The 27,485-nt window shown below is 37.6% G+C and overlaps 1 protein-coding gene across 2 annotated transcripts in view; it reads left to right on the plus strand.

Moving 5' to 3' along the window:
• The window catches only part of RAB21 (RAB21, member RAS oncogene family), a 36,587-nt gene extending 10,985 nt beyond the window's left edge, over window positions 1-25,602 (plus strand). For both annotated transcript variants that reach the window (XM_002711335.5, XM_051845669.2), the window contains 6 exons: window positions 4,452-4,511; window positions 5,831-5,938; window positions 9,886-9,949; window positions 17,416-17,470; window positions 17,961-18,049; window positions 23,842-25,602. In XM_002711335.5, coding sequence (XP_002711381.1) covers window positions 4,452-4,511; window positions 5,831-5,938; window positions 9,886-9,949; window positions 17,416-17,470; window positions 17,961-18,049; window positions 23,842-23,984 — 519 coding nt within the window. In that variant the 3' untranslated portion in view covers window positions 23,985-25,602. The remainder of the gene's footprint in view (window positions 1-4,451; window positions 4,512-5,830; window positions 5,939-9,885; window positions 9,950-17,415; window positions 17,471-17,960; window positions 18,050-23,841) is intronic.
• The last annotated feature ends 1,883 nt before the right edge of the window (window positions 25,603-27,485 follow it).

Consider the following 27,485-nt stretch of genomic DNA (forward strand, 5'->3'; position numbering starts at 1 on the left):
ATGAATAGACTATATTTACATATTTTTTAAAGATTTATTTATTTATTTGGAAGTCAGAGTTACACAGAGAGAGGAGAGGCAGAGAGAGAGAGAGAGAGGTCTTCATTTCTGATGGTTCACTCCCCAATTGGCCGCAACAGCCAGAGCTGAGCCGATCTGAAGCCAGGAGCTTCCTCCAGGTCTCCCACGCGGGTGCAGGGGCCCAAGGCCTTGGGCCATCTTCTGCTGCTTTCCAAGGCCACAGCAGAGAGCTGGATGGGAAGTGGAGCAGCCGGGTCTCAAACCGGTGCCCATATGGGATGCCAATGCTTCAGGCCAGGGCATTAACCTGCTGCGATACAGCGCCAGCCCCTATATTTACATATTTTTAAGTAGTTGCCTGTTGATGAACATTTAAGTTATTTAATTGTTTTGTTTTTTTCTTCTCCCTTATAATCAATGCTGTGATGAGCATCTTTTCCACACAATTGTACAGCCATGATTTATAAAAAAAAAAACTTAATACTGTCCTTTAAATTCACCATGGGTAGAGGGCCATAAGCTGCATACGGAGTGGTAGAAAAACAGTTGTGACAGAAGGTTATTATGATATTAGTAAAATAGCAGGGATATTATTCAAGCATACTTATTAAAATTATAACTTATTAGGGAACTCTTCTATGAGTTTTTTTTTTTTTTTTTTTTTTTTTTTGACAGGCAGAGTGGACAGTGAGAGAGAGAGACAGAGAGAAAGGTCTTCCTTTGCCGTTGGTTCACCCTCCAATGGCTGCCGCGGTCGGCGCGCTGCAGCCGGCGCACCGCGCTGATCTGATGGCAGGAGCCAGGAGCCAGGTGCTTTTCCTGGTCTCCCATGGGGTGCAGGGCCCAAGCACCTGGGCCATCCTCCACTGCACTCCCTGGCCACAGCAGAGAGCTGGCCTGGAAGAGGGGCAACCAGGACAGAATCCGGCGCCCCAACCGGGACTAGAACCCGGTGTGCCGGCGCTGCTAGGCGGAGGATTAGCCTAGTGAGCCGCGGCGCCGGCCTATGAGGTTTTTTTTTTAAAAAGATTTATTTATTTATTTGAAAGAGTTACACAGAGAGGAGAGGCAGAGAAACAGAGAGATCTTCCATCTGCTTGCTGGTTCACTCCCCAGTTGGCTGCAAAGTCCAGAGCTGTGCCTATCTGAAGCCAGGAGTTAGGAGCTTCCTCCAGGTCTTCCTATGTGGGTGCAGGTGCCCAAGGATTTGGGCCATCTTCCACTGCTTTCCCAAGCCATATCAGAGAGCTGGATCAAAAGTGGAGTAGCCAGGAATTGAACTGGCACTCATCTGGGATGCTGGTGCTGCAGGCGGCGGCTTTACCTGCTACGCCACAGTGCTGGCCCCTCTACGAGTTATGATAAAATGCTTGTTTAAACTTGGGAGACTTAAGAAAATTTGATATGCAGTGCAAGGTATAGCAGGTATTTACATTATAACATACTGTGAGACTGGTAGACCTTGAACCCCAGAGGACGTATGATGACAAGGCTTGGTAGGTTGGAGGAATGGGGCAGATATGAACCAACAGGTGAGGGAAAAAATACTTTTAAGGTTCTAAACCTTCTTGACTTTAATGTGATCAAAATGCTAAGGTTGAGTGGGAAGCCATTTGGAAGGAAGACCAGTTCAGTTTTATGTGTTTGAAAAAAGAGAAGCATTTAAGTTGACCTACCTGTTAAATATTTGGATAGGATTCAAATTCTATAGAGAATGAAAGCTAAAACCATAATAATGATTGCATTCAAATAAATTGTATAGCTAGTAAGTGGCAAAGTTGAGATTGAAACCCAAAATTCTGCTCCAAAGTTCATATTCTTAGTTCCTGTGCTATAATGAATGGGAGAAGTCCCATTTATCATCATAACATATATTTGGTCTTCACATTTTCCTAGGTATTAATTTTATTATTTTGCCATTTAATTTATTTTTTACTTTTTTTTTTTTTGCATAATCTTAGTTCCTTTAGCAAAATATCTTGTAGTATAGCTTGGGGCTTTGAAGGCAAACATTCCTGAATTTGATACACATGCTGTTGTTTATATCTGTAGACTCTTTAGTTAATCACTAACTCCAGCAGCATTTTCTTTGTTCTAATTTTTCTTGGTGTGTGCATAGCAGAAAATCCTTCCTAAAATCTAAGGTTCTTCTGCTTCAGTAGTAATTCACCATCTTAGGCTTTAACCTGTTTTATATTTATTCTCATATACCTAAACGAACTGTCTTTACATAGCTCTGAACTGCTTTTTTCATCATCTCAGCTGACTCTGGTTCTGAGTGTATTTCCTGTGGGTAACTCTTGATTCTGTTCTCTTTTCTATCTTCATAGTCTTAGTTCAGACCCTTTTGATTTCTCTCTCCAACTTTGTAATAGTGTGTTTCCTGGGAGGAGACTTTCTAGTCTACCATTCCCTCCTATCCCAAAGTCATTCTCTTAAAATATAAACCTATTTCTCCACTGATTAAAATCCTTGAGTGAGTCTCCCTTTTCAGCATTACTATTGCTTAGTCATTGTGCCTTAGGGTGAATTAGGTATTTTTCCAAGGAGAAAGATATTCAGTGCTATTCAGAAGAAACTAAGGTAAAAAAGAGATCAGATGAGTTTGGGAAATGCTTATATTAATGTAGTTATACTGCTTGCTTTTTGGCCAAATCTACAGGTGCTGATTTGCGTTGTGAATGTACAGAGAGCAACATGAGGTACTTCCCAGATATATCTGACTATACTATATTGTATTTTAAAGTTTTATTTGATTTAAAAGGCAGAGTAATAGGGGGAGAGACAGAAAGATCATCCATCTGCTGATTGATTCCCCAAATGACCACAGTGGTCAGGGCTGTGCCAGACAGAAGCCAGGACCTGGAGCTTCTTCTGAGTCTCCCACATGGGTATAGGGGTGTAAGCATTTGGGCCATCTGCTTATTTCCCAGGCACATTAGCAGGGAGCTGGATCAGAAGTGGAGCACCCAGAACTTGAGCTAGCATTCCCATATTGGATTCTGCTACCGCAGGCAGCAAGGTGGCTTAATCCACTGTGTCACAACACTGGTCCCTGACCCTACTGTTAAAAAAAATACCTAGTATCTTGAGACAGGTTTTATTAAGACTCACAAGATAAAGCCCACGTATCTAAAAATGGAACTCTAGAACCTTTTTGATTCATCCTTTGCCCATCTATGTAGCCTCATCTGTGAATTGACCATACCAGGCTGGAGTTCCCCATGGGGTGGGGTCATGTATCTCAGGCTTCAGTGGCTTCGCCCATCTGTCAGGGAAAACCCCTACTACTCCTAAAGGGAAGATCTTTACCTTCTTCTTGAAACCTTCTTTGACTTAACCCAGGCAGTTATCATACTTCCTTTTTTAGCATACTTTTTTATATTATGCTGTTCAGACCCTCCATTTTAGGCATGATCACATGGAATTGTAATTCCCTTTAAAAGACTATAAGCTCTTTGAAGACTGGAACAATGGCTTTTCCTTTCTGTGACATTATATACTTAGGTTAATTATTAGATAATATGGTAAGCGATTGAACTGTATAAAATGCTTATAGAACCATTTTGAGTAATACTGGTCTTTAAGTAAATCACCAGGAAACATTTCTTATATTTTATTTTTGAAATGTCATAGACTCTTTTTTCCTTTGAGTAGGTAAGATGATATCAAATTAAATGCTGTCTGAAAAATTTTTTTCCACATATATAGGGGAAAAGCTGAAAAAAGTACATAGCATTTTCTTTATACTTTTTAAAAGTTTATTTTACTTATTTGGAAGGCAAAGTGATAGAGAAGTATTTTTTATTTACTGGTTTATCATACTATATTGTATTTTTAAGTTTTATTTAATTTAAAAGGCAAAGTAATAGAGGGAGAAACAGATCATCCATCTGTGGATTGACTCTCCAAATGGGCTGTGCCAGGCCAAAGCCATGAGCTTCTTCTGAGACTCCCGTGTGGGTGCAATGCCTACAACAGCTGGGGCTGAGTCAGGCTCAAGACATGAACCAGGATCTCCATTCAGGTTTCCCAAATGTGTGTCAAGGACCCAAACACTTGGGACATTGTCTTCTGCTTGCCCAAGTGCTGTAACAAGGAGCTGGTTTGGAAGCAGCATAGCTGGGACTTGAACCAGCACTCTGATGTGGGATGTAGGCATCCCAAGAGGTCACCTCTTGCCGCACCGCAATACCTGCGTTTTCCTGTATTATTCAGAAGTTGTGCTCATAAAATCTTTTTCATACATTACAATGTGAGTAATGTTCTGACTTTAATGTTTGGTAATTAATTGAAAGTTCTGATTACTTTTTTCCCAGATAACTTTTAAGTTCACATTGAGATGAGATGATTCATTCATCAATAGTTATTAGGATAAAGAACATTATTTTATACAAAACATTGCTTAATGTATATTTCTCTTTTCTTAGGCATCTTTCTTAACAAAGAAGTTGAATATTGGTGGGAAAAGAGTAAACCTTGCCATATGGGTAAGTTAATTTTTTCAACTATATGATTATGGCCTCTACCTATTCTTGATGTTCCAATTAACTAATTGGCTCAAGGAACAGAAATTTGAATTTTGTAAATTTTATTTTAAGCTGGTCCATAAAAATTATTCATATTTATGGGGTACCATGTGATGTTTTGATACCTGCATACTTTGTGTAATGTTTAGATCAAGGTAAACTTACCTACTTAAACATTTATAATTCTGGCCAGAGCCGTGGCTTAATAGGCTAATCCTCCGCCTGCGGCGCCGGCACACCGGGTTCTAGTCCCGGTCGGGGCACTGGATTCTGTCCTGGTTGCCCCTCTTCCAGGCCAGCTCTCTGCTGTGGCCCGGGAGTGCAGTGGAGGATGGCCCAAGTGGTTGGGCCCTGCACCCGCATGGCTCCTGCCTTTGGAGCAGCGCAATGCACCGGCCGCGGCGGCCATTGGAGGGTGACCCAATGGCAAAAGGAAGACCTTTCTGTCTCTCTCTCTCTGTCCACTCTGCCTGTCAAACAAACAAACAAACAAACCACATTTATAATTCTTTATGGTGAAAATGTTCAAGGTCTTTTTTTTTGTTAGAAAAATATGGAGTACATTATCATTATCTGAGTTTCTGTACTGTGCAGTAGAACACCAGAAGTGGAATTTGAATCTCTGATGTTTTTTAAATTAATTGAAGGTTAGCCAAAACTGTTTTGATAAAAAATTTCTTAAAATCTGGTTAATAATTGTGTCTTGAATACAATTTTATAATTAAATATTGCTGTCATACTTTTAAGCTGGAGAAGGATCAATTCAAAGAGAATTCCACTTTAGAGAGAGGGCAGGATGGATGGACAGCCTGCCTGGCCTGTTTTCTTCTTCACCCTGTGTTTCCGTGTTCTAGTCTTCTCAGGGAGTGACTCTTGTGTATTAGAGTGTGGTACCAGTTGGCAGGTGGTGCTGGTACATGCCTTATGCCTTGATGTATTCTCCCCAGGTGGGGAACCTAAAATTGTACGGTGAGACTTATTCTTGGCTTTAATACAGTGTTGGCCATTTTGATCCTTCAGCCAATGAGCTGATGTTTTAGATGGGGCAGGTGGAGATTGCTGAGGAGGAAAAGGGTTGAGAATGGGAAAGTAACCTTTGTATAACAGTAAAACATTACATATTGGTTATAATTTGACTAAAATTTTTTCTTTTGTAACCTACTTTATTTCTTTTAACGATTTTGGGATTATCTATGACTTCTCAATCAAAAATTCACTGTAGTTGTAGTATCAGATGTATTTTTTCTTCTGATCTAATAAGCATTTGTTGCTTTATTTAGGATACAGCAGGTCAAGAGAGATTCCATGCATTGGGTCCAATTTACTACAGAGATTCAAACGGAGCTATTTTAGTTTATGATATAACAGATGAAGATTCTTTTCAGAAGGTATTCTGTTTACTTTATGAGTACATGACTTAATCAGATTAATACCTAGTTTTTTTCAAGTTTCCATTAGTATGCTTTTGTTTACTAATATTTGGTTTTAAATGTGTAGTATACAGTTTATTCACTAGTAGTTACAGATCATATTATTGGGGCATTTAGTTCATATTAAAGCAATTGATTGTTTATTGCATGTTTTTCTCAAATATTTGTAAAGGGAAATAATTGAAGCTAAGCTTCAGAAAAATTTATAGACGTTCTTTCTTTGATTCCATACATATTGGGCACCTGAAAATTTGATGTGGCTGCTCTCTTACTGTGAAGAGGAAAAAGGAATAGCAAAATTAAATCTATACTTTTTTTCTCACTAAATATCCAAGATGGTATAATATAAAGTACAATCTAGGTAGTGTTTATTTAAAGTTCCTCTTTTAAAAAAAACTATTCTTCAAAGGTATATCGCAAATGCAGGATTTTTAAAGTTGTTTGGAACCAGAAATGAGTTAATGTTACACTTGTCTCTGAATTCTATTCAAATCAGGATGGGTTACTTATTTGACCTTTCTTCTAAAGCTTTCCTTGGAAAATATGTGTCAACCATGCAAAGGGGGTAGTTTGCAAGGCAGAACTTTTTCTTGTCTTGCATTATAGGTTTCTGCTCACTGAAATTGCTTGCCTATTTAATTTTTTCTAAGTTTTTTCCCAGTTAAGTCTGATGGAGCAGCTATACAGTTTAGGTCTTGGATTATTAATGATGTGTTTGAAAAAAAAATCCAAGGAATGGGAAAATGAAACAATATATACCTCGCAGAATTAATTTTTATTTTGTTTTTCTAGGATTTATTTATTTCTTTGAAAGGGAAAGTGATAGAAATAGAAACAGAGAGAAAGAAATCTTCCATCTGCCTGTTTACTCCCCAGATACTCACAACAGCCAGGGCTGAGCCAGGCCAAGTAGGAGCCAAGAACTCTTTCCCACATGGGTGGTAGGAACTCAAGTACTTGGTCCATCCTCTCCTGCCTTCCTGGGCACATTAGTAGGAAGTTGGATTGAAAGTAGAGTAGCCAGGACTTGAACTGGCATTCTGACATGCGATGTGGGTGTCTCAAGTGACTGTATAGCATGCTGCCCCACAATGCCCACCCCAGATTTAATGGTTTCTAAAAGTGATTTTGGGACTGCTATTTGGTGCTATTCATTATCCTTCCTGGCTTTTTGCATGGAAACAAATGGTCTAAATATTTAATTGAAGCTTTTATCTTAAAAATTGGCCAGTTACTCAAAATTAAATAATAATAATAACAACAATGATAATAAAAACAAACTTGGTGACTTAGAATAATGGTTTGGGGGCTGGCAATGTGGAGTAGCGGGTAAAGCCACTTGAGATGCTGATGCCAGCATCCCATTTCCTGTCCTGGCTGCTCCACTTCCCATTCAGTTCCCTACTAATGGCCTGGGAAAAGCAGCAGAAGATATCCTAAGTGCTTAGGTCCTTGCCACCCACGTGGGAGACTCAGAAGAAGCTCTTGACTCCTGTTTGCTTGACCCAGCCCCATTGTGACCATTTGAGGATTGAACAAGTAGATGGAAGATCTCTCTCTGTTTCTCCCTCTCTCTCTGTTAACTTTCAAAGACAACTAAATTTTTTTTTTTTTTTTTTTTAAGAAGAATGGCTTGTTATTTCTTCATACTTCTGTGGGTTGACCAGGCAGGGTCTCTGCTCTGTGTGGTGGTAGTAGAGTCACTCAGGCAGCTTCACTGAACTGGGAGTTTGGCTGGGCCTGGAATGTCCAAGAAGTGCTGGCTCTTCTTCAGATGACCTCTCCCTCTATCCGGTGGCTTATCCTCTAGTAATGTCACCATATGCTCTCTCATTCTGTAATTTTTTATTATAAACAATAGATCTGAGGAGTATAAAAGGGGAGTAACTGCCAGTCCTTCTTAAGGCTTAAGTCTGGAACGGGCATGGCATTACTTCTGCCATATATTCTTGGTTAAAGTAAGTTCCAAGGCCAGCCCAAATTCAGAGGGTAGGGAATTTGACTACCACTTGATAGGAGGATTGACAATAAATCTGTGACCATCTTTAACTCACCACAAAATGTATGGAGACAAGAATTAGGATGTCAGGGCTGGTGCTGTGGTGTAGCAGGTAAAGCCGCCGCTTGCAATGCCAGCATCCCATATGGGCACTGGTTTGGGTCCTGGCTGTTCCACTTCCAATCCAGCTCTCTGCTTTGCCTGGGAAAGCAATAGAAGATGACCCGAGGGGCCAGCACAGTGGCACAGTGGGTTAAAGCCCTGGTCTGTAGCACTGGCATCCCATATGGGTGCTGGTTTGAGTCCCAGCTTCTCCACTTCCAATCCAACTCCCTGCTAATGTGCCTGGGAAAACAGTGGAGGATGGCCTAGGTCACTGGGCTCCTGCAGAGACCTGGAAGAAGCTCCTGGCTTTGGATCGGCTCAGCTCTGGCCGTTGCCGCCATTTGTGGGAGCGGGCCAGCAGATGGAAGAGCTTTCCCTCCCTCCCTCCCTCTCTCTACTTTTCTGTGCAACTCTTTCAACTAAATAAAATAAATCTTAAAAAAAATTTTGGATGTCTATAAAGGAGAATCTAATTAGAGATATATAACAAGTTTGTTTCTTTTTAATTGGCTACTTTAGTAGGTTGTCATGTGTGCATAGTAGAGTAATATGTAATTAGATTCTGGCCTGTTTATTTTGAGGTGGTGAGACTATGCATTTTAACAGTACTGTCAAATTTTCCTCAATGCTTGGAAAAATTTAGACATGAATGAAGCAAAAGATGTGGCTGTATTGAAAAAATTGTGGTTCAGTCTGTTATAAGGTAGCAATAATAATTACCTTTGCACTTATAAAGATTTTGGGTTTACTAAAGACAGTTCCTCTGCATTTTTGCAGAGAATAGGAGTGTGGAACTGTTACATTTGTACCATAGGACCAGATGCACAGTAAGTGCTTACCACGTATCTAATATAATTTTTCTAACTTATATATGTGTGTACATTTTTTAGGAAGGTGTATAAGTTCTATGTGATTTGACCATATGTAGATTAAACTCCATTATAAAAACATGAAAGCAGGTGCCAAACTGTTCTTTATCTTGTTGTTTTATAATTGTTATTGAAATATTTAAGATTATGAATTTCCAAGATTAATTTGCTTTACTTGGAATTTACTGCCAGCTGTGCCTATTGCCGTGCTTCATCCACAGTAGATAATCAGTTTGTTACTGATGTTGTTGTACACCACTGGTTCTTCACCAGAGGATGACAAACTCTGGAGACATCTTTGATTGACTTAAGTGGAGAGTGCTGTTGACTCTAGTGGATAGGAGTCCAGGGATTCTACTAAACATTGAACATTGCACAGGATACTCCACAACAAAGAAGTATCTGAGCCAAAATGTCTAGTACCAAGGTTGAAAAGCCTTTTTATACACTGAATAAGGAAACTTTGTTTTGCCCCCCAGTGTCCAAGTACATTTTTTAAAAAACGTGTACCACAGAGGTTCCTATGCCCCTGTTTCAGAACTGTTTAGGGTGCAGAAGAGTGTTTTAAGTCCATCTGTTCTTGAGTCCAAAGTGATTCTGTACAGTATTCTATTTATCAGAGGCTGGAGTTGACAAGCTTTTGCTCTGATGAATAGCTTTGCTTGGATCTCTGGATAGTTTATGAAAATTTGTAATTGCAGTACCTCTGTGAATACCTGTATGCAAGTATATAGTTTTTTTTCATTATATGACTGTGGTTTGCAGTCTAATCTGACAACAAATAATCTGTATGTGAATCATTGCTTGTAATAACTAAACATATGACTTATTGGGCAAAGTTCTGAGATATTTTGACAATGTTGAGGTTTTGGGTATTATAATAGTAATTTCTAACAAGATTTGTTTTAATATTTGCTCTTTTGTATACACAGGTAAAAAATTGGGTCAAAGAATTACGGAAAATGTTGGGAAATGAAATCTGTTTATGTATAGTTGGTAAGCATCATTACTTTTTTAAAACATTTTTTTCCTTTAATGTTTTATTAAAATGATTCATAAATAAGTAATTCTTGTTATAAAGTTATATAAGAAAGGAAGAAGAATTGCATTTTAGTATTTAATATTTTAGAATAATTTAGGATTTAGAAGTGATTTTTTTTCTAGAAGATTCAGGTTCTTGTCTTTAGGGAATACCTTGGGAAGGAAGTGGGAAGCTACACTTAATGCGACAGGGTTCAGTTCCCCAGCCTTGTTTCAGTTTGACTGTTACTTTTTTCTCCATAAGATTCTGTTTGAAATAAAGAGTTTAAAAACTGTTTTAAAATTGAAGCCATCGACTTAAGCCAGTATTCCCTTTCTATTCATTTAATTATATACATTTAGATTATTATCTAGGGTGGAGGAATGTTCTTAATGGGTAAAAATAGAAGAACTATAGAAATGACTCTTAGACTTCTGGAATTTCTCTTTGCCACCCTTTTCTGTGGATTATTCCGTAGAATAATTGAGCGATAAAAGTGTCCTAGAGACTGCTGTGCACTTGACAGACATTATCTTGTATAATCATTGTAACCTTGTGAGGGCTTCTGTAGTAAAGGAAGCTGAGGCCTGGAGGTACTTAATAACTTGCCCAATATCAGGCAGTTAACAGAGATGGGATTGGGATTGAAGTCATCCTGACTCTGTTCTTACCTTATTAATCCTTAAGATGTGTAGCTCCGTGCTTTTTTGCTCTTGTTTTCTACCTGACAGATAATAGTAAAAAGGACCTGGGAGAAACCAGGATAGCTTTTAGTGGAGAATGAAGATGGTGTTTGGGGGAAATGAAAGAACAAGATGGTCACAGTGGGGAAATTCTGCTTTTCGCCTTGAGTTAATATTTCTTTCATCTGATTACCATTAGGCGGGTAACTTTACAGTCCCAGATCAGGGTGCAAGTCTGGAGGAGGAAGTTTAGGAGATAATTTTCTCTGCTTTCTGATCTAGATGCTAGATGTTAGGCTAGATGGCAGGAAAGTTTCAGACTGGAACACCTAGCACACCACCTAGGAGTTTGTGGCCAAAGCTGCAGCTAGTCATTAGTGAGTTTTGTGTGGCTTGATTTGATGGTGGGTTAAACAACTGAAAATTAAATTTTTGGGATTTTGGTCATCTGTCTGAAGAGAGAAAGAAATCACTAACATTTAGGTAAGAAAATCAAAGAAATGGCCGGTGCTGTGGCGTAGCAGGTAAAGCTACCACCTGCAGTGTTGGCATCCCATATGGGCACCAGTTTGAGTCTTGGCTGCTCCACTTCTGATCCGACTCCCTGCTATTGCCTGGGAAGGCAGTGGAAAATGGCCTAAGCCCTTGGGCCCCTGCACTGTGTGGGAGACCCAGAGGAGTCTCCTTTCTCCTGGCTTCAAATCAGCCCAGTCCTGTCCATTGCGGCCATTTGGGGAGTGAGCCAGCAGATGGAAGACCACTCTTTCTGCCTCTGCCTCTCTGTAACTCTGCTTTTCAAATAAATAAATGTTTAAAAAAATCTAAGAAGCTTCAAGAAAGTTGTTACATGTCCAAGGTCACAGTAACATTTCAAAAAAATAGTTGGGTTAAATAAGCATATAAATAGTTCATTTAAATTGCATTCTCCTCATTTTCATATTTATGAGAAGGTTTAGGAATATTGGGGTCTGACAGCTTAGTGCCTCAAATAGTGTCAGTTATACCTCATTTAACATTAAGTAATGTTTAGTGACGATTAGTGAGGAATATTGAAAGCTCTCACTCTCTTCTGTTAGAAAGTATAACATGGGATTTTAGTTAGAATTCAAGTAGAAGAATTTTGAAAACCCATTTACTGTTATTTCCAAACATGGCTATCATTAGGATGACCTGGAAAACATAAAAATATATTTTAGGTTTCTCAGGCCTCATTCTAGATGCAGTAAGTCAGAATCTCTATGAATGGGACTAGGAATTAATTCTTTCTTTTCAACCCACCTTTCTTCCTTCCACAAGTACTTTTGAGTGTCTCCTTTGAGCTGGGCACTGTTGTGAGTTCTGAGTTATCCTGTGTATACGCTGGTGTTTGAAATGGCTCACCTAATCTGGCACAATACAAGGATAGATCATCGTGTCATGGGAAGACTTGTGGTGACAGTTCTTACCAGAAAGGCCGCAACTTTTTTTTTTTTTTTAACTAATTTGAAATTTTTCCTTCACATTTAGCTGAAATCACATTCCTTGTAACCTTGATTTTTTTGAAGTGAACTTTTTATTGAAATACGACACGTAAGAAAAAGCATACAAATTGTCAGTAACCTGATTTTCTCAACATGAAAATTATACAGAGTGTAAACAGTATCCTTGAGTCCCACCTGTACTTCTTTATTATCCCAACATTATCACCATTCCATACCCCAAAACATTATCCTGACTTTTTAGTGTATGGATTAGTTTTGTTTTGAATTTTATGTAAATGGAATCATGTAATGCAAACTCTTGTGTTTGGTGTCTTTGGTTTTACCTTGTGTTTACAAGATTCCCCTCTGCTGTTGCTTATGCTTTTAGTTCATTTTGCTCTTTTTGCCATCTAGTATTTTATCCTATGAATATTCTACACTTTATCTGTTTTGCTGTTAGTGGCTATTTGTATTATTTTTTCTACCACTTGATTTTTATTTCTGTTGTCTGTAATAGTTCAGTGTTTATTCTCTTTTATTTCATTACTAACTTTGAATAAGGATACACAGGATTGTAGTAAAGAATGTATAATGATTTGGAAAACGTGGCATAGAGATTGACTTTTCGCAGATATTCCTTTCTCTTTATGTAGACAGTCCTTCAAACATTTGAAGTCTCCTAGAATGATTTACTTCATGTGCTGTATCTCTAGATCTTCAGCAGTTTTTCATTTGGCATACCTACCAGACAGGCTGATCACACTGATTGTTTTCTCGTAGGTTTGTTCATTGTGTTTCCTAAACATGAAATAAAATACTAGAATCCAAATGTCACTGATCCAAGCCCTTTGATTTTTAAAACATCCTCACACTATTTTATTAAGAGTGCCCAACATGGCATAAACTTCATAGCAGCCATGTCAACTCAATGTCTCTTTTATATAGATTACAGAATCCTTAGCTAAGCCCCTGATTAACACATCTTAAGCAGTAATAAGTGAGCCTCATACTTCACTAGCAGAGCCTTTTCCTTGTAGGTTGTCATGAATCCATTGATTGGCACTGTTAGATGTGGTTGTTCTACTTGGTAATTTTCTGCATTTAGTCTTCCATTAATATGTGCATTTGTTAAACAAATATTTGTTAGTAATTGTAGTTGCCATCTAGTGAGTGCCAGTCACTTGTCTGAGAATGGCATATTAATTATGTCATCCAAGCATCCTGACAACATTGCAAGAAGACCGTTTCTGTTTTACAGGTGAGGAAATGGGCATGGAGGGCTTGATATTTCTCAAAGTCAATTGCTAGTTAGAGATAGAACTTGGATTTTAACTTGGGTCTGCCTACTGCATCATGCCCACATCCTTAATCAACATGCCTGTTATGTTGCTTATTGTATATCAGGCTTTGGGAATAGTTTAGTGAATGAATACATAAGATAGATATGGCCCTTGCCCTCTCAGAATTTATTGTGTAGGGAGATACAAAAAAGCAAGCTTCTGTTTTTTGGTATGATAAATACTATTAAAGGAGAAGTGTAGAAGGGATCCCGTGAAGAAAACCTTAACTAAGTTTAGGAAAGATTTTTCTAAAATAAGTTTTGGGTAAACTATATGAGCTGGATGAAGCCAGCATGATGTTGATAGTAGTTTGTTACCTTCTATGAATTTTAATTCTCTCATAACAGTAATTGATTTTTCATTTGATCATTCACTGTGATTAAGAGGGCTGATATTAGCAACTATTTTTTTATTGAGCATGTTCTGTGTACTAGGTCTTTCACATCAACCCTGAGAAGTTGTACAAAGTGAGACTAACAGAGGTTAAGTAGTTTTCTTCAAATCTTAACATCTGTGAAGTGAACCAAGATTTTAAGTTTTATTACATTTGGAAACTTTATGAAACTTTCTTTCTGCTATGCAGAAAGAAAAGGCAGTCTAACTAAAATATCTATCACTCTTAGGCCATCCACCCTTAGCATAGGCATATTTCTTCCAAGTTCTTAATTCAGATATGTATTTTTAAAGGAGCTAAAGTTTTTATTCTTAGCAGGGAGCTTTCTTCTACTTTTAATAGTGTCAACCTATTTGTTTCTTGAACCTTCATAGCACTATTCTTTAAAATAGCTTACTGTATTGGTTGTCCTTATTTTCAGGTGTTCTAAGCCTATCAGAAAGACTCATGTGTAACTGCACAGTTACACTGAAACAGATCTGAGCCTGTGAGCCTTACTCCCTTAGCCATCTTGCTTTTGAAAGAATAGGATTTAGCTTTGGTAAGCACATCAGTTTTTTGTGACATAATCTATCAGTCCATTGTGAATACTGATTGTTCAAAGTAGTAGTAATTTAGTGATGAAGGAATTTAACATTTTCTAAACTTAAAATAATTAGGTTGTTAAAAAGTTACTTTAATGATAATCTGATATGTTGAAATTAGTCAAATTTGAAATCTTAGAAAAAACAAAACAGGTCTTAATTAATGCCCTTATATTTTTATTTGAAACAGTAAATAGCATTTCTGTGCTCACCTTTTATTCCATAGATGTTGATGATTATGGTGGAATTTGGAAAATAAAGCACTAAATATCTAGAAAAAATTCATAGGGAATTAATTAGAATAAAAATCTCCCAAATATCTATAGAGGAACACCCTGTTTTTGCCTTTTTATAGGCAGAATCTTGTACCTATTTTTGGTACTGCTGGCCACCAGGTGGTGCTTTTTGCATTCTTTATGGAATGAAACAACTTGTTTTCCCTCTGGTTATTGTTAGATATATTGGAAATAATATTTAAGAATTTTTATTGATAACATACAGTGTTGGAAATAAAAATTAATAGAAAACTTCTTGCTGAGGTAGAAAGATAACTGTTCAAAGAAGGACGAGCTCATTACTAAATTTGTTAGTGCCCGCTGAGCTTTGGTATTGTCTACTTTCCTCCCTCTCCTTAGTAGGTCATAGTGGTAAATAGCTTCTTGGAGTTGTCAGCAATTAGGTGCTCAGATTATTTGAGGTCTCAGTCTGTAGCATTTCTAGACTTAGGCTTCTCAGGGCCAAACATTGATTCTTTCTTTTTTTTTTTAGATTTTTATTTATTTATTTGAGAAACAGAGTTACAAACAGAGAGAGGTCTTCCATCTACTCCCCAAGTGGACGCAAGGGCCGGAGCTGGGCCAATCCAAAGCTAGGAGCCAGGGGCTTCTTACAAATTTCCCATGCAGATGCAGGGGTAGAAGGACTTGGGCCACCTTCTATTGCTTTTCTAGGCCATAGCAGAGAGCTGGATTGGAAGAGGAGCAACTGGGACTCGAATTGGCGCCCATCTGGTATGGGATACCAGTGCTGCAGCGGAGGTTTAGCCCACTACACCGCAGTGCTGCCCCTTGAGTCTTTCATTGTGCTTACTTCAGTGCTTTATATGAAATTGTTTTCTAAATTCCATCAGGTTCCAAGAAGAGATAATCTTAATTTTTAAGGTTTCCTCTTTTTTTTTGTAATAGAAAAGATGAAAATATTTGTTTGAAGTGTCCTCCTTTGGGCTTCCCTGTTCCTATCTGATGTTTGCATTACCTTTAGCACTACATACCTGGGCAACTGACTTTAACATCTCTCTTGTACTCAATAGGGAATCCACATTTTGCAGTTTCTTTATTTTTATTCTGGTGGCTTTTTATCATAATCGCTGTTTTTTTTTTTTCCAATGTTTAAAGAGAGCTAAACTTAATTCAGTAATTTTTGTGTTTTTTTAATTCAGTAATTTTAAATCTGAATGATATGCATGTATTAAGTTCTTGTAGTGGGCCCAGCACCTTGATGTAGTGGGTAAAGCTGCTTTCTGCAGTGCTGGTATCCCATAAGGGCACCGAATCTCGTCCTGACTGCTCCACTTCTGGCCCAGCTCTCTGCTATGACCTGGGAAGGCAGTAGAAGATGGCACAAGTGCTTGGGCTCCTGTGGGAGACCCAGAAGAATCTCCTGGCTCCTAGCTTCTGATTGACCTAGCTCTGGCCATTGCAGCCATCTGGGGAGTGAACCAGAGAATGGAAGATCGCTCTCGCTCTCTCGCTCTCTGTCTAACTCTGCCTTTCAAATAAATAAATAAATCTTTAAAATAAAGTTCGTGTAGTGAATCACTACAATTTTTTTTTTTAATATTTGTTTTATTTATTTGAAGAGCAGAGTGACAGAGAGGGAGAGACCAAAAAAGAGATCTAACCATTGTTCATACTCGGAATGGCTGCAATAGCCAAGAGCTTCATTCAGGTCTCATGTGGGTGGCAGGGACCCAGGTACTTGGGCCATCTTCCTCTGCTTCCCAGGCTCATTAGCAGGGAGCCAGATTAGAAGTGGAGCAGCTGGGACTTGAACTGGCAGTTATATGGGATGCTGGCATTGCAGGTAGTGTCTTAACCCACCACACCACAATGCCAGCCTCTAAAATTGGTTTTTAATAAACAGAACAGCCTTCCTTCCTGTTGTGGTGGGGTGTTTAACCATTTGTATGTTTTAATTCTTAACCAGTTTATGTTATCCATGAAACAAAACTATACTTGGTATCCAAGAGACTAGCCTAATATGTTTTGGTAAACAGTAAGATAACCATACTTAATTATTTTTTAAAATATTTATTTATTTGAAAGAGCTACGGGGGGGAGGGGTGTCTTCCATCTGCTGGTTCACTCCCCAGTTGGCTGCATTGGCTGGAGCTGCGCCATTCCGAAGGCAGGAGGCAGGTGCTTCTTCCAGGTCTCCCACTTGGGCCACCTTCTGCTTTCGCAGGCCATAGCAGAGAACTGGATAGGAAGTGGAGCAGCTGGGACTCGATCTGGTGCCCATATGGGATGCCGGCACTGCAGCAGCTTTACGTGTTATGCCACAACGCCGGCCCCCATACTTAATTATTGACTGCTCTAATTTGATTGGGGAGTGTAGAAATTATTTGGCTGTTACTTTTGACCATTTATACTTGGTCATAAATTATAATCTTGGTCTCTGGTATACCTAAAGCAAAGAATAGTGCCCATTTTTTGGAGAAGTTGTGTTTTCTGAGGGAAGCTACAATTTGGGGGAGGGGTATACAGTGATCCATCTGAGGAAGGAAGAGGCGTTTACCCCGACAGTCATGATCAATTCTCAATCAGTGGGGTTAACTTTATCCTTTCAAAATATTTGCAAGTCTGATGAGGATTTATATTATTTTGTCAGGTAATTAAAATGGCAATTATATATTTAGAATTGGCTTAATTTTATAAAATGAATTGATGTTAAAGATTAGTATTTACTTTTTTCAAATTAGGTAATAAGATAGACTTGGAAAAGGAGAGACATGTTTCCATTCAAGAAGCAGAATCGTAAGTGTTGTGTCCTCTTTGCTCCACTTTCCATCCCTCTTGTCTCTACTCTAGAAGTACAGTGTGCTTTACTATTTGAGTATTACTCAAACCTCTTAATGTAGATTGTGCTATTGGATTCAGTGGAGCATGTTTATTTTGATTATTTCTGGACTTTAGGCAATAATATATTCCACTTTTGTTACCCTTTTTGATTTCAGTAAAAATGTAAAAATGATGTAAAAGAAAACTACCATGATCAAATAGGCAGTGAGTCACAAAGTTTTAAAATTACTAGGGTTCTAGATCTATAAAACATTGCAAGTTTTGTTATATTTGTTATTTAAAATTTGAATCTATGTATAGAGAGGCTAAAAAGCTATATAATTTTTATTTTACTAAACTTAAGTAAATTAATAGATACTAAAATAGCCACTGTGATAAATGTCAAATAGCAGGCATAACAAAAGCATAAAAATGTTTTAATCACCGAAGTTACTTTTTTCTTAAGGTATGCAGAATCTGTTGGAGCAAAACATTATCATACTTCAGCCAAACAGAACAAAGGAATTGAGGAACTCTTTCTTGACCTTTGTAAACGTAAGTATATTCAGATTTAGTATGTGTATTACTTTTTGTTACTACAACAAAATACCTGAGAGTATTTAACTTTTTATGTAAAGAGAAAGACTTATTTTTACTTAGGTTTAGGAGGTTCATAGTGCAAGATTGGGTGTCCCCATTGGTTGGGCATCTGGTAGGTGCGTTCTTGCTAGCAGAGATCTGAGGTGGCACAGAATATCACATGTGAAGAAGGGAATGTGGCTGTATCTGTGTCTCTCTGTATAAAGCTACCCCAACAACCTAATCCAATCAGATAATTTTCGATGATTCCACCTTTATACCTCATACACTCTTAGTACGATTAACATAGGAATTTGAGGACTAAGCCACTGATGCGTGGGCATTTAGAGGACATTCATCATAAAAACCAGCATCTATGGGTGGATGTTTGGTGTAGCAGGTAACACTTTGCTTGGGATTCCTGCCTCCCATATTGCAGTGCCTGGCTTCAAGTACTGGTTTGGCTCCCAATTCGAGCTTCTTGTTAATGCCCTGGGAGGAAGCAAGTAAAGTTGCCAGTAGTTGGGTCCCTGCCATCCACTTGAAAGACCTGGATTGAGTTCATAGCTCATGTCTTTGGCCTGGCCCAGCCCTAGCTATTGCAGGCATTTGGGTCATGACCCAGCAGATGGGAGATCTTTCTTTTTCTCTGTCTTCCTCTGTAACTCTGCCTTTCAAGAAAATAAATTAATCTTAAAATTTTAAATACGTGCCTTAGCTCTGTTTTAAGAAGTAACTAATGGCTATGAAAAAATATATGTAATATATCCTAAATGCATACTACAATATGTATGTGACTACTGAAAGTGAAACTGGAAGAGAAATTTATAATTCAGAAGAGATATAAGGAGCTGACATTGTGACGAGGTAGGTTATGCCACTGTCTGCAATCTAGCTTCCCATATGGGCACTGGTTCAAGTCCCAGCTGTTCCACTTCCAATCCAGCCCCCTGCTAATATGCCTGGGAAAGCAGTCGAAGACGACCGAAGTGCTTGGACCCTGCACCCATGTGTGAGTGGGAAGAAGCTCTTGGCTCTGGTCTGGTCCAGCCCCAGCTATTGCAGCCATTTGGGGAGGAAACCAGATGGGTGGTGTCCCTCTGTCTCTCCCTATTTCCCTGTAACTCTGCCTTTCAAATAAATAAATCGATCTCTTTTTTTTTTTTTTAAAGGCAACTAGATATAAGAGCTCTATCTGTTGCAGTTTAGATCTCAATTTGACAAACTGGTGAAAAAACTTTTGTGAAACAGTAATACGTGAAAACTCATTGGATATTTGACATTATTTGATGTTGTTAAGTTCTAATTGCTAAAATATTTGAAGTGTGATTACGGTGTTACAGTTGGGCTTTAAGCAAGAATTTTCATCTTTTTTAGAGATGTACATTAAGATAATTTATGAATTATGTGTCTGGGATTTAATTCAGAATAATGGTAGAGATACTTAAGAGGCATGGATGAAATTGTGTGATCTCTGCTCTCCCCTTCCCATTTATGAGAATAACCTTTATTTTTGTTGTTGTTATTTTACCTAGAAACCATTTATTGAAGGTATACAAACTTCATACATTTCATAAATACAACTTTAGGAACAGAGTGATAGTGATTCTCCCCACCCCCACCCTTCTTCCTCTTCCTTCTCCTATTCCCATTCTTATTTTTTATAAATATCCATTTTCAATTAGCTTGATACACATAAGATTAACCCTACACTAAGTAGAGTTCAACAACATATACATATACATATATATATATACACATATATATATATATAGTTCCTCAACAGTTGAGACAAGGGCTGTTCAAAGTCATCGTATCTCAAAGTGTCAATTTCACTTCTATAGATTACCTTTTAGGTACTCTGTTAGTTACCACAGATCAGGGAGAACATGTGGTATTTGTCTTTTTGGGACTGGCTTATTTCACTAAGTATGTTTTGCAATTGCATCCATTTTATTGCAAATGACAGGATTTCATTTTTTTTTTTACCGTTATGTAGTATTCCATGGTGTACAAATACCATAATTTCTTTATCCAGTCTTTAGTTGACAGATTTTTTATTCTTTCTACTTGTATGCTTGTAAATTTCCATATTAAAAAGTTTTTTGAAAAGAGAAAAATAAGTTTGTTTATATACTACCTGAAAGTAATTTCTTATCACCAATAAAATGCTGCCATTTTGGGGAAACTGTCAAATTCTAATCCTTACATTTATGAACCATTGAGCATTTGAAGACACTATAGTTTTTCTCCTTAGAAAAATATATGTTCTTATAAACTTTGGAGTGAAGTTTAGTTTTTTGATACCCTTAAGTCATTTATAATTCTTCTAGCACATCACTTGAGAACGTGTTAGAAATGCAAATTTGTGGACCCTACCCCAAACCTACTGAATCAAAATCTGGAGAATGGTACCTAGAGTCTGTCAGTATTTTAACAATAGAAAAATAGGAAAATGTGAGAACCACTGCTGAACTTGTGGATCTTATTAAAATGCATATCTTGATTTAGTAGATCCATTAAATGATTTAATCTTATTTCTGCAAGCATCCAATTACTTTGAGTTGCAAAGCTACAGACCAGTGACTTAGAAATGTTAAAAATCTCATGTCTTCAAAAACTTTTTCAGTATTCCCCAAGTTTAGTCTTTTCTTCTCTCATCCTGTAAGATATGTATTTTGCAAATATTTTCTTCCAGGCTGTGTTGTCTTTTTTTCTTAAGATACATTTTTATGTACTTGAAAGGCACAGTTAGAGACAAAGACAGAGGTCTTCCATCCACTGGTTCACTTCCCAAATGGCTAGAATGACCAGGGCTGGGCGAGGCCAAAGCTTCTTCTGAATGTTCATGTTGGTGGAGGGGCTCTAGTACGTGGGCCATCTTTTACTGCTTTCCCAGGCACTTTAGCAGGGAGCTGGATCAGAAGTGGAGCAGTCAGGACTTGAATCAGCTCCCATATGGGATGCCAGCATTGCAGACAGCATCTTTACCTGCTACACCACAACACCTGCCCAGCTGTGTTGTCCTAAATGAGAAACCTTTGTCTAAACCAAAGACAGAAAATTTTTCTCCAATAAAAGTTTTTCTCCTATATTTTGTTCTAGAAGTTTTATTGTTTTATATTAAAATCTGTAGTTTTACTTTTTGTTTATTTTTTACAAATGATGTTGGAGTATGTTAAGGTTTACTTTTTACATATGGAAAGATGTCCAGTTCTAGTACTATTGAATTTACTCTTTCTTCATTGAATAATCTTGGCAAAAATCAGGTGACCATTTACATGGGGATCTATGAGAGAATTTCAAGAAGTTTATGAAAAATGTATATTATGAAAAGGCTGTGTGTGGATTTCAAATTTTTTTGACCTTTTCCATGAATTTTTGAAGTATCCTCGTGTTTGTGGACTCTGTTCTGTTCTAGTGATCTCCATGTTTTTCCTTTTGTCAGTATCTCACCATCTTGTTAATGTAGCTGTATAATGTGTTTTAAGTTAGATGATATGAGTCCTCCAGCTGTTCTTTTTTTTTTTTAAATTATTTATTTCATTCTTTTGAGAGGTAGAAAGACAGATAAATAGAATTTTTCTGTTCTCTGGTTTGTTCCCCAAAAGCCCACAACAGCCAGGGCTGAGGTAGGCATCCAAAACTCAGTTGACATCTCCCACATGAGTGGCAGGAACCCAACTACTTGAACTATCACCACAGCTCCCAGGTGCGTGTTTGTAGGAAACTGGACTCTAAAGAGGAGCTGGGACTCAAACCTAGGCACTCTGGTATAGGATGCAGGCATCCCAAATGGTAACTTGATCTCTCCACCAAGCATCTACCGCCAAGCTGTTCTTTGAAGCTCTTTCATCTTTAGCTCTTTCTGGTCTTTCACTTGTACTTGGAACAATTTAAACTTCTTTGGCTTATTTTCAAGTATGTTTGGAAAAATCTTAAGGCTTATGTTTATATACATTCATACATTCAGAGCAGAAAAAAAATCTTTATAGTGTTACTATTGCCTTTATACCACTGGGTAAATGCCTACTACTTGGTGATAGTTTTTTTCTTTTTTTTTTCTTTTTTTTTTTTTTAAGATCATTTGTTTTTGGCTGGCGCCGCAGCTCAATAGGCTAATCCTCTGCCTGTGGCGCCAGCACACCGGGTTCTAGTCCCGGTCGGGGTGCCAGATTCTGTCCCAGTTGCCCCTCTTCCAGGCCAGCTCTCTGCTGTGGCCCGGGAGTGTAGTGGAGGATAGCCCAAGTGCTTGGGCCCTGCACCCACATGGGAGACCAGGAGAAACACCTGGCTCCTGCCTTCGGATCAGTGCGGCACTGCCGCAGCGCGCCGGCCGCGGCAGCCATTGGAGGGTGAACCAACGGTAAAAGGAAGACCTTTCTCTCTGTCTCTGTCTCTCTCTCACTGTCCACTCTGCCTGTCAAAAAAAAAATCATTTGTTTTTATTGACACACAATAATTGTACATATTTTGGGGTACAGTGTAATATTTTGATACATGCATGCATTGTAGTAACCTACATGAAGGACCTCTGTGGGTAAGACCCCAGTAGAAAAAAGTGGTCCTCAGCAGGATACACAGCAGACTCATAGAATGGCAGATGTCCTAAACAGCACTCTGGCCTCAGAATCAGCCCTTAAGGCATTCGGATCTGGCTGAAGAGCCCATCAGAGTATTTTAGGCATGGAAAGCCAAGACACTCTGGCAAAAAATTAAAAAAAAAAAAGGACCTAAATGAAAGATCTTTGCGAGTGAGATCCCAGTAGAAAGAATGGGCCATCAAAGAAGGAGGTACCTTTCTCTGAAGGGAGGAGAGAACTTCCACTTTGACTATGACTTTGTCTAAATATGATCAGAGTTGGCGAACTCAAAAGGCCTCCATAGCCTTGGTAACTCATGACAAGAGCCTAGGGTGATTACCGATGCCGTAAACAAGAGTGTCAATTTGTTAAGTCAACAACAGGAGTCACAGTGCACTTACTCCTCATGTAGGATCTCTGTCCTTAATGTGCTGTACATTATGATTTAATGCTATAACTAGTACTTAAACAGTATTTTTCACTTTGTGTTTCTGTGTGGGTGCAAACTGTTGAAATCTTTACTTAATATATGCTAAATTGATCTTCTGTATATAAGATAATTGAAAATGAATCTTGATGTGAATGGAAGGGGAGAGGGAGCGGGAAAGGGGAGGGTTGCGGGTGGGAGGGAAGTTATGGGGGGGTAAAGCCATTATAATCCATAAGCTATACTTTGGAAATTTATATTCATTAAATAAAAGTTAAAAAAAAAAAAAAGTGGTCCTCAAGGGAGGAGGTACTTTTCTCTGAGGGGAGGAGAGAACTTCCACTTTGACTATGACTTTGTCTAAATACTGTTGGAATTTGTGGATTCCAAAGGCTTCCATAGCCTAGGCAGCTCATGTCAAGAGCCTTGGGTTGATCACTGATGTCATGCACTAACTTCCCATGCAGGACCTCTGTCCTCAAAGAGTTGCATTAGAAGAGTTAATAGAAAAACTTGTTCTCAAAGATTGACTTTGTTTTAGTGTATTAAGTGGAGGATATTCATTTGTCTCATAAGCTATAGTTATGTTGATAATAGTTTTTAAACTTGATGGTAAAGCTATTTAAGAGAGCTATGCGGTGTTAGTTTCTTGTAAGTTGAAAATTAGAAAGAGTTGTCATAGTGGTATACAGCTATTATAGAAAGAGAAAACTAAAAGATTTGTGGTATTAATAATTTTGACTTTCTCCTTCTTTTAGGAATGATAGAAACAGCACAAGTTGATGAGAGGGCAAAAGGCAATGGCTCCAGTCAACCAGGAGCTGCAAGACGAGGTGTACAAATAATTGACGATGAACCTCAAGCTCAGAGCAGTGGTGGAGGGTGCTGTTCTTCTGGATAGCTGTTCACACTGAAGAAACTGAAAAACAAAACAAAACTGTGGATCATTGCCCTCAACATGAAGACTGCCATATTCCAAGTCACATTATTTTACCAATGGAGTTATAGAATTAACAGTATTTTAAATTACGTTTATAACACTGCAGAGACCTTAAGTGCTAAACTTAGTGGAGTTTGTGACCAGAGAATTGGCATTTTCTACAGAAGTTAACAAAGCAATTACCAATGGCCTTTTTACATACTTTTTCTTTAATGAGGAATAATATGCATGTAGAAAAGACCTACTTAAAGGCTTCATTTATATTCTTTTAAATCAAATCTTTATTTAATAACTTATATATGTTGTTGGAATGGTATACATTTTTCAGCCCTTTGTATTTTGTGGTAGTTTGAATTGTATCACTTCTAAACAGCAAATTGTTTTTGTTTTTGTTTTTGTTTTTTTTTTTTTTAATTAGCAGATACCTGAAGTACTATTTTTGCAGGGTTTGCACAGACCCCTAACTGTCTACTACTTTGATATAATCTATATACATCCTGTATGCTCAGCTCATAATATACATTGTAAAGTACATATTAAATATTTTATCTGCTTTTTCAAGCGCAAGGTGCAAAAATATATACAATATTCTTGTTGATGACTGTAAAGTGAATTAACATTTGGTGATAATGCCTAAGCTTTTTGACTCTGATATAAAGATCATAGGTCCCCTTCACTTTGTCTTAACTTGAAAGTGACGTGTTAAATTTTCACACATACTTTACTTGAATTATTGCTGTTGTCACACTTTTTTGCCTCTGAAGTCCACCTAATGATTGAGCAGCAGCATTTGCCTTCTGGTTTGGATTGGGATTTTTTTTTGTTTTTTTTTTTTTTTTGGTTTCTTTTCTTCTTCTTCTTCTTCTTCTTCTTCTTCTCTCTCTCTCTCTCTCTCTCTCTCTCTCTCTTTTTTTTTTTTTTTTTTGCTTTTGGAATGGCTACCTTAGACAATTATGAGTGGAGCATGCTGAGTTTCACTTCTGCCATCTCTTTGGTTTTCTCTTGGGTTTTCTGTGAGATGGATTCACTGATATTAGAAGAGAGGAAGAGGTTCCCAGTAGTAGCCACTTCCAAGACGACTCCATACAGCATGTTAATGGTAGCTTATGCTCCTGAGGCAGAACTCTTAGATCCTTTGAGAGTAAGTTGTATTTGTTGCTTGCCAGAGATTAACATGGAAAAGTTCTGCTTCATTTTGTAAGAACTCTCACTCCCAGTTTCTGTGGAGGAAAATATTTCATGTAATGCAGTTATAGCGAACACTGGAAAGATGTATTATAAAATTATATTCTTGTATACTTTGTAAATTAGTCCTTCTTACAATTTTTTTCCTAAGCATAGGACTGAACTTAAATTTGTTAATTTTAATAAGAATCAGGCGCTGCTCACAGAAGGAAACAGATTGTGGAAATTAACATAAATTGTTCTTGTTCTAATATATATATTTTTCCATTTCTGTCATGCTTGGAAACTAGTAAATGTTATGTCTAAGATAAAATGGAATGTTCCCTGGATTTACTTCTTACCAGAAGCAGTAGTTTGCAATAAATCTGTTAACATGAGCAATTAAAAACATAAAGAGGTTATAGTTACTGAAGAAGTACTACTATATTTTTACATTGATAGCTTAAACCTCCCCATGTGATTTACAAGTTGGAATAATTGACACCCTGATGTTATATAATTTTAACTTAGTATTAAGTGGTGTGTGAGCCCTCAGTCGATCTTCTTTACCTTGCCAGACTCAACATACTGAGCTCTATGTGAGGTGTTTTTGAGGAGGGCAAGAGTGGGAAGAGTCAGGGAGATCAGCTGAAGTTGTCTTCTTTTATGAGATGATTGTACTCTGTAGTCTCTTAGTATTCTGTGAAATTAGTATTTGTGCAGGGGTGGGGGAGAAAGTAGGAATCATGAGTATCAGGGAAATTTGTATTTGTACTCCTTGCTTTTTTAGAGGGAGTAAAAAAGTTTTGCCATTCCTTTTGTTGTAGGTGTTGGTAGGAAATAAGCTGTTCATATTGGAGTGAAGTGTGGTTTTTCAACTATTCAGAGATGAAATTGAGTTTTATTCAAAAAATGTTAGAAAACCTGATGACTGGAGATCTGTCCTTTGATTTTTGACCCTATTTTAATGGTACAAATTCTAGGTAGGAACCTTTGCTCAAACTTGTTTAATAATTATTGGTGGGGTGTGACTATTCTCCAGCTTTTGTTCTTTACCATCTCTTGGTTACTGTGCATCTTTGTTAACCTCAGCTATTTCTTTTTTTCTTCCTTTCCTGTAATTCAGGCTAATTCAGTGGCAAGAATAGAAAATATAGTGTAACTGTTGTTGCTTTATAGCTCCCAAAGGTCTTCAGGTGGGATTACAGTGAGGGTAAGGAAAAAGGCTGTCTCGTGCAGTATGCATATATTGGGAAGACAGATGATAAAGCAAAGTTAGGAAACTTTTCTGAAACTGTCTTCATTTTTAAGATCTTTTGTCTTCCTATCCTAATAATTATGCTAGTAGGAAGGCACAAGTTACTGTGTTATGTATTAAATTCAGTAGGTAGGTAGAATCAATGTTTTTTCAGCTACTAAATATATTCACTTAACAAATATAATTAAAAATTGGTTAACGTAGTCTTTAAAATTTCCTGAATACTTTATTATAATGTTAAAAGTATACAGTTGTTTCTGTAATGAAGGTGGGATTCCACTTTTTGTTTTTGTTTTGTTTTGTGATAAGAGGGAAAGATTATTGTCTTTAACATATATATTGCAATGACTGGGTAAATAGTAATTGAAAAGAAACAAAGCATCATATTACATGAAATATGAGAATTCTAATTTGTTTTATTTGGGTTGTCTCCTGAGAATACCCTAAAGCTATTGCTTTTAACTGCATTGAAATCTTTTTTTAAAATAGTATTTATATGTTATTAGTGTAGTAATTTTTGTTTAGCATTAAAGTCAGGAAGAATACTTTGTTTTTAGATTTTTAGTAATAAAAGATAAAATTGGGAAAATAGAGGAGGATAATGAAGAATAGAAGGAAGTCAAGTAGATCTAAAACTCTACAATCTGACAATCTTTAAAATCACTTTGAAAAATGCATGACTTTTACCAAGTTTTTTTTTTGTTGTTTTGTTTTGTTTTGTTTTTGTTTTTTTGGCAGAGGTAGTGAGAGAGACAGAGAGAAAGGTCTTCCTTTTGTTGGTTTACCCCCAAAATGGCTGCTACGGCCAGAGGTACGCCGATCCGAAGCCAGGAGCCAGGTGCCTCCTTCTGGTTTCCAGTTAAGGCAAGCTAATTACATTGTGCCAAATATTTAGAACATTTTGAAAAAGTAATTGTGATTCTGTTTATTTTAATATGTAATTTCTAATTTTCTCTATTACTAGTGCTATCAGGAATTGAGATAATTGATCTGACATCTCCAATAATTACCACTTATGCTATCTCTAGAAGGAACTAGAT

Source organism: Oryctolagus cuniculus, chromosome 11, assembly GCF_964237555.1.
Source record: "Oryctolagus cuniculus chromosome 11, mOryCun1.1, whole genome shotgun sequence".
NCBI classification, from domain to species: Eukaryota; Metazoa; Chordata; class Mammalia; order Lagomorpha; family Leporidae; genus Oryctolagus; species Oryctolagus cuniculus.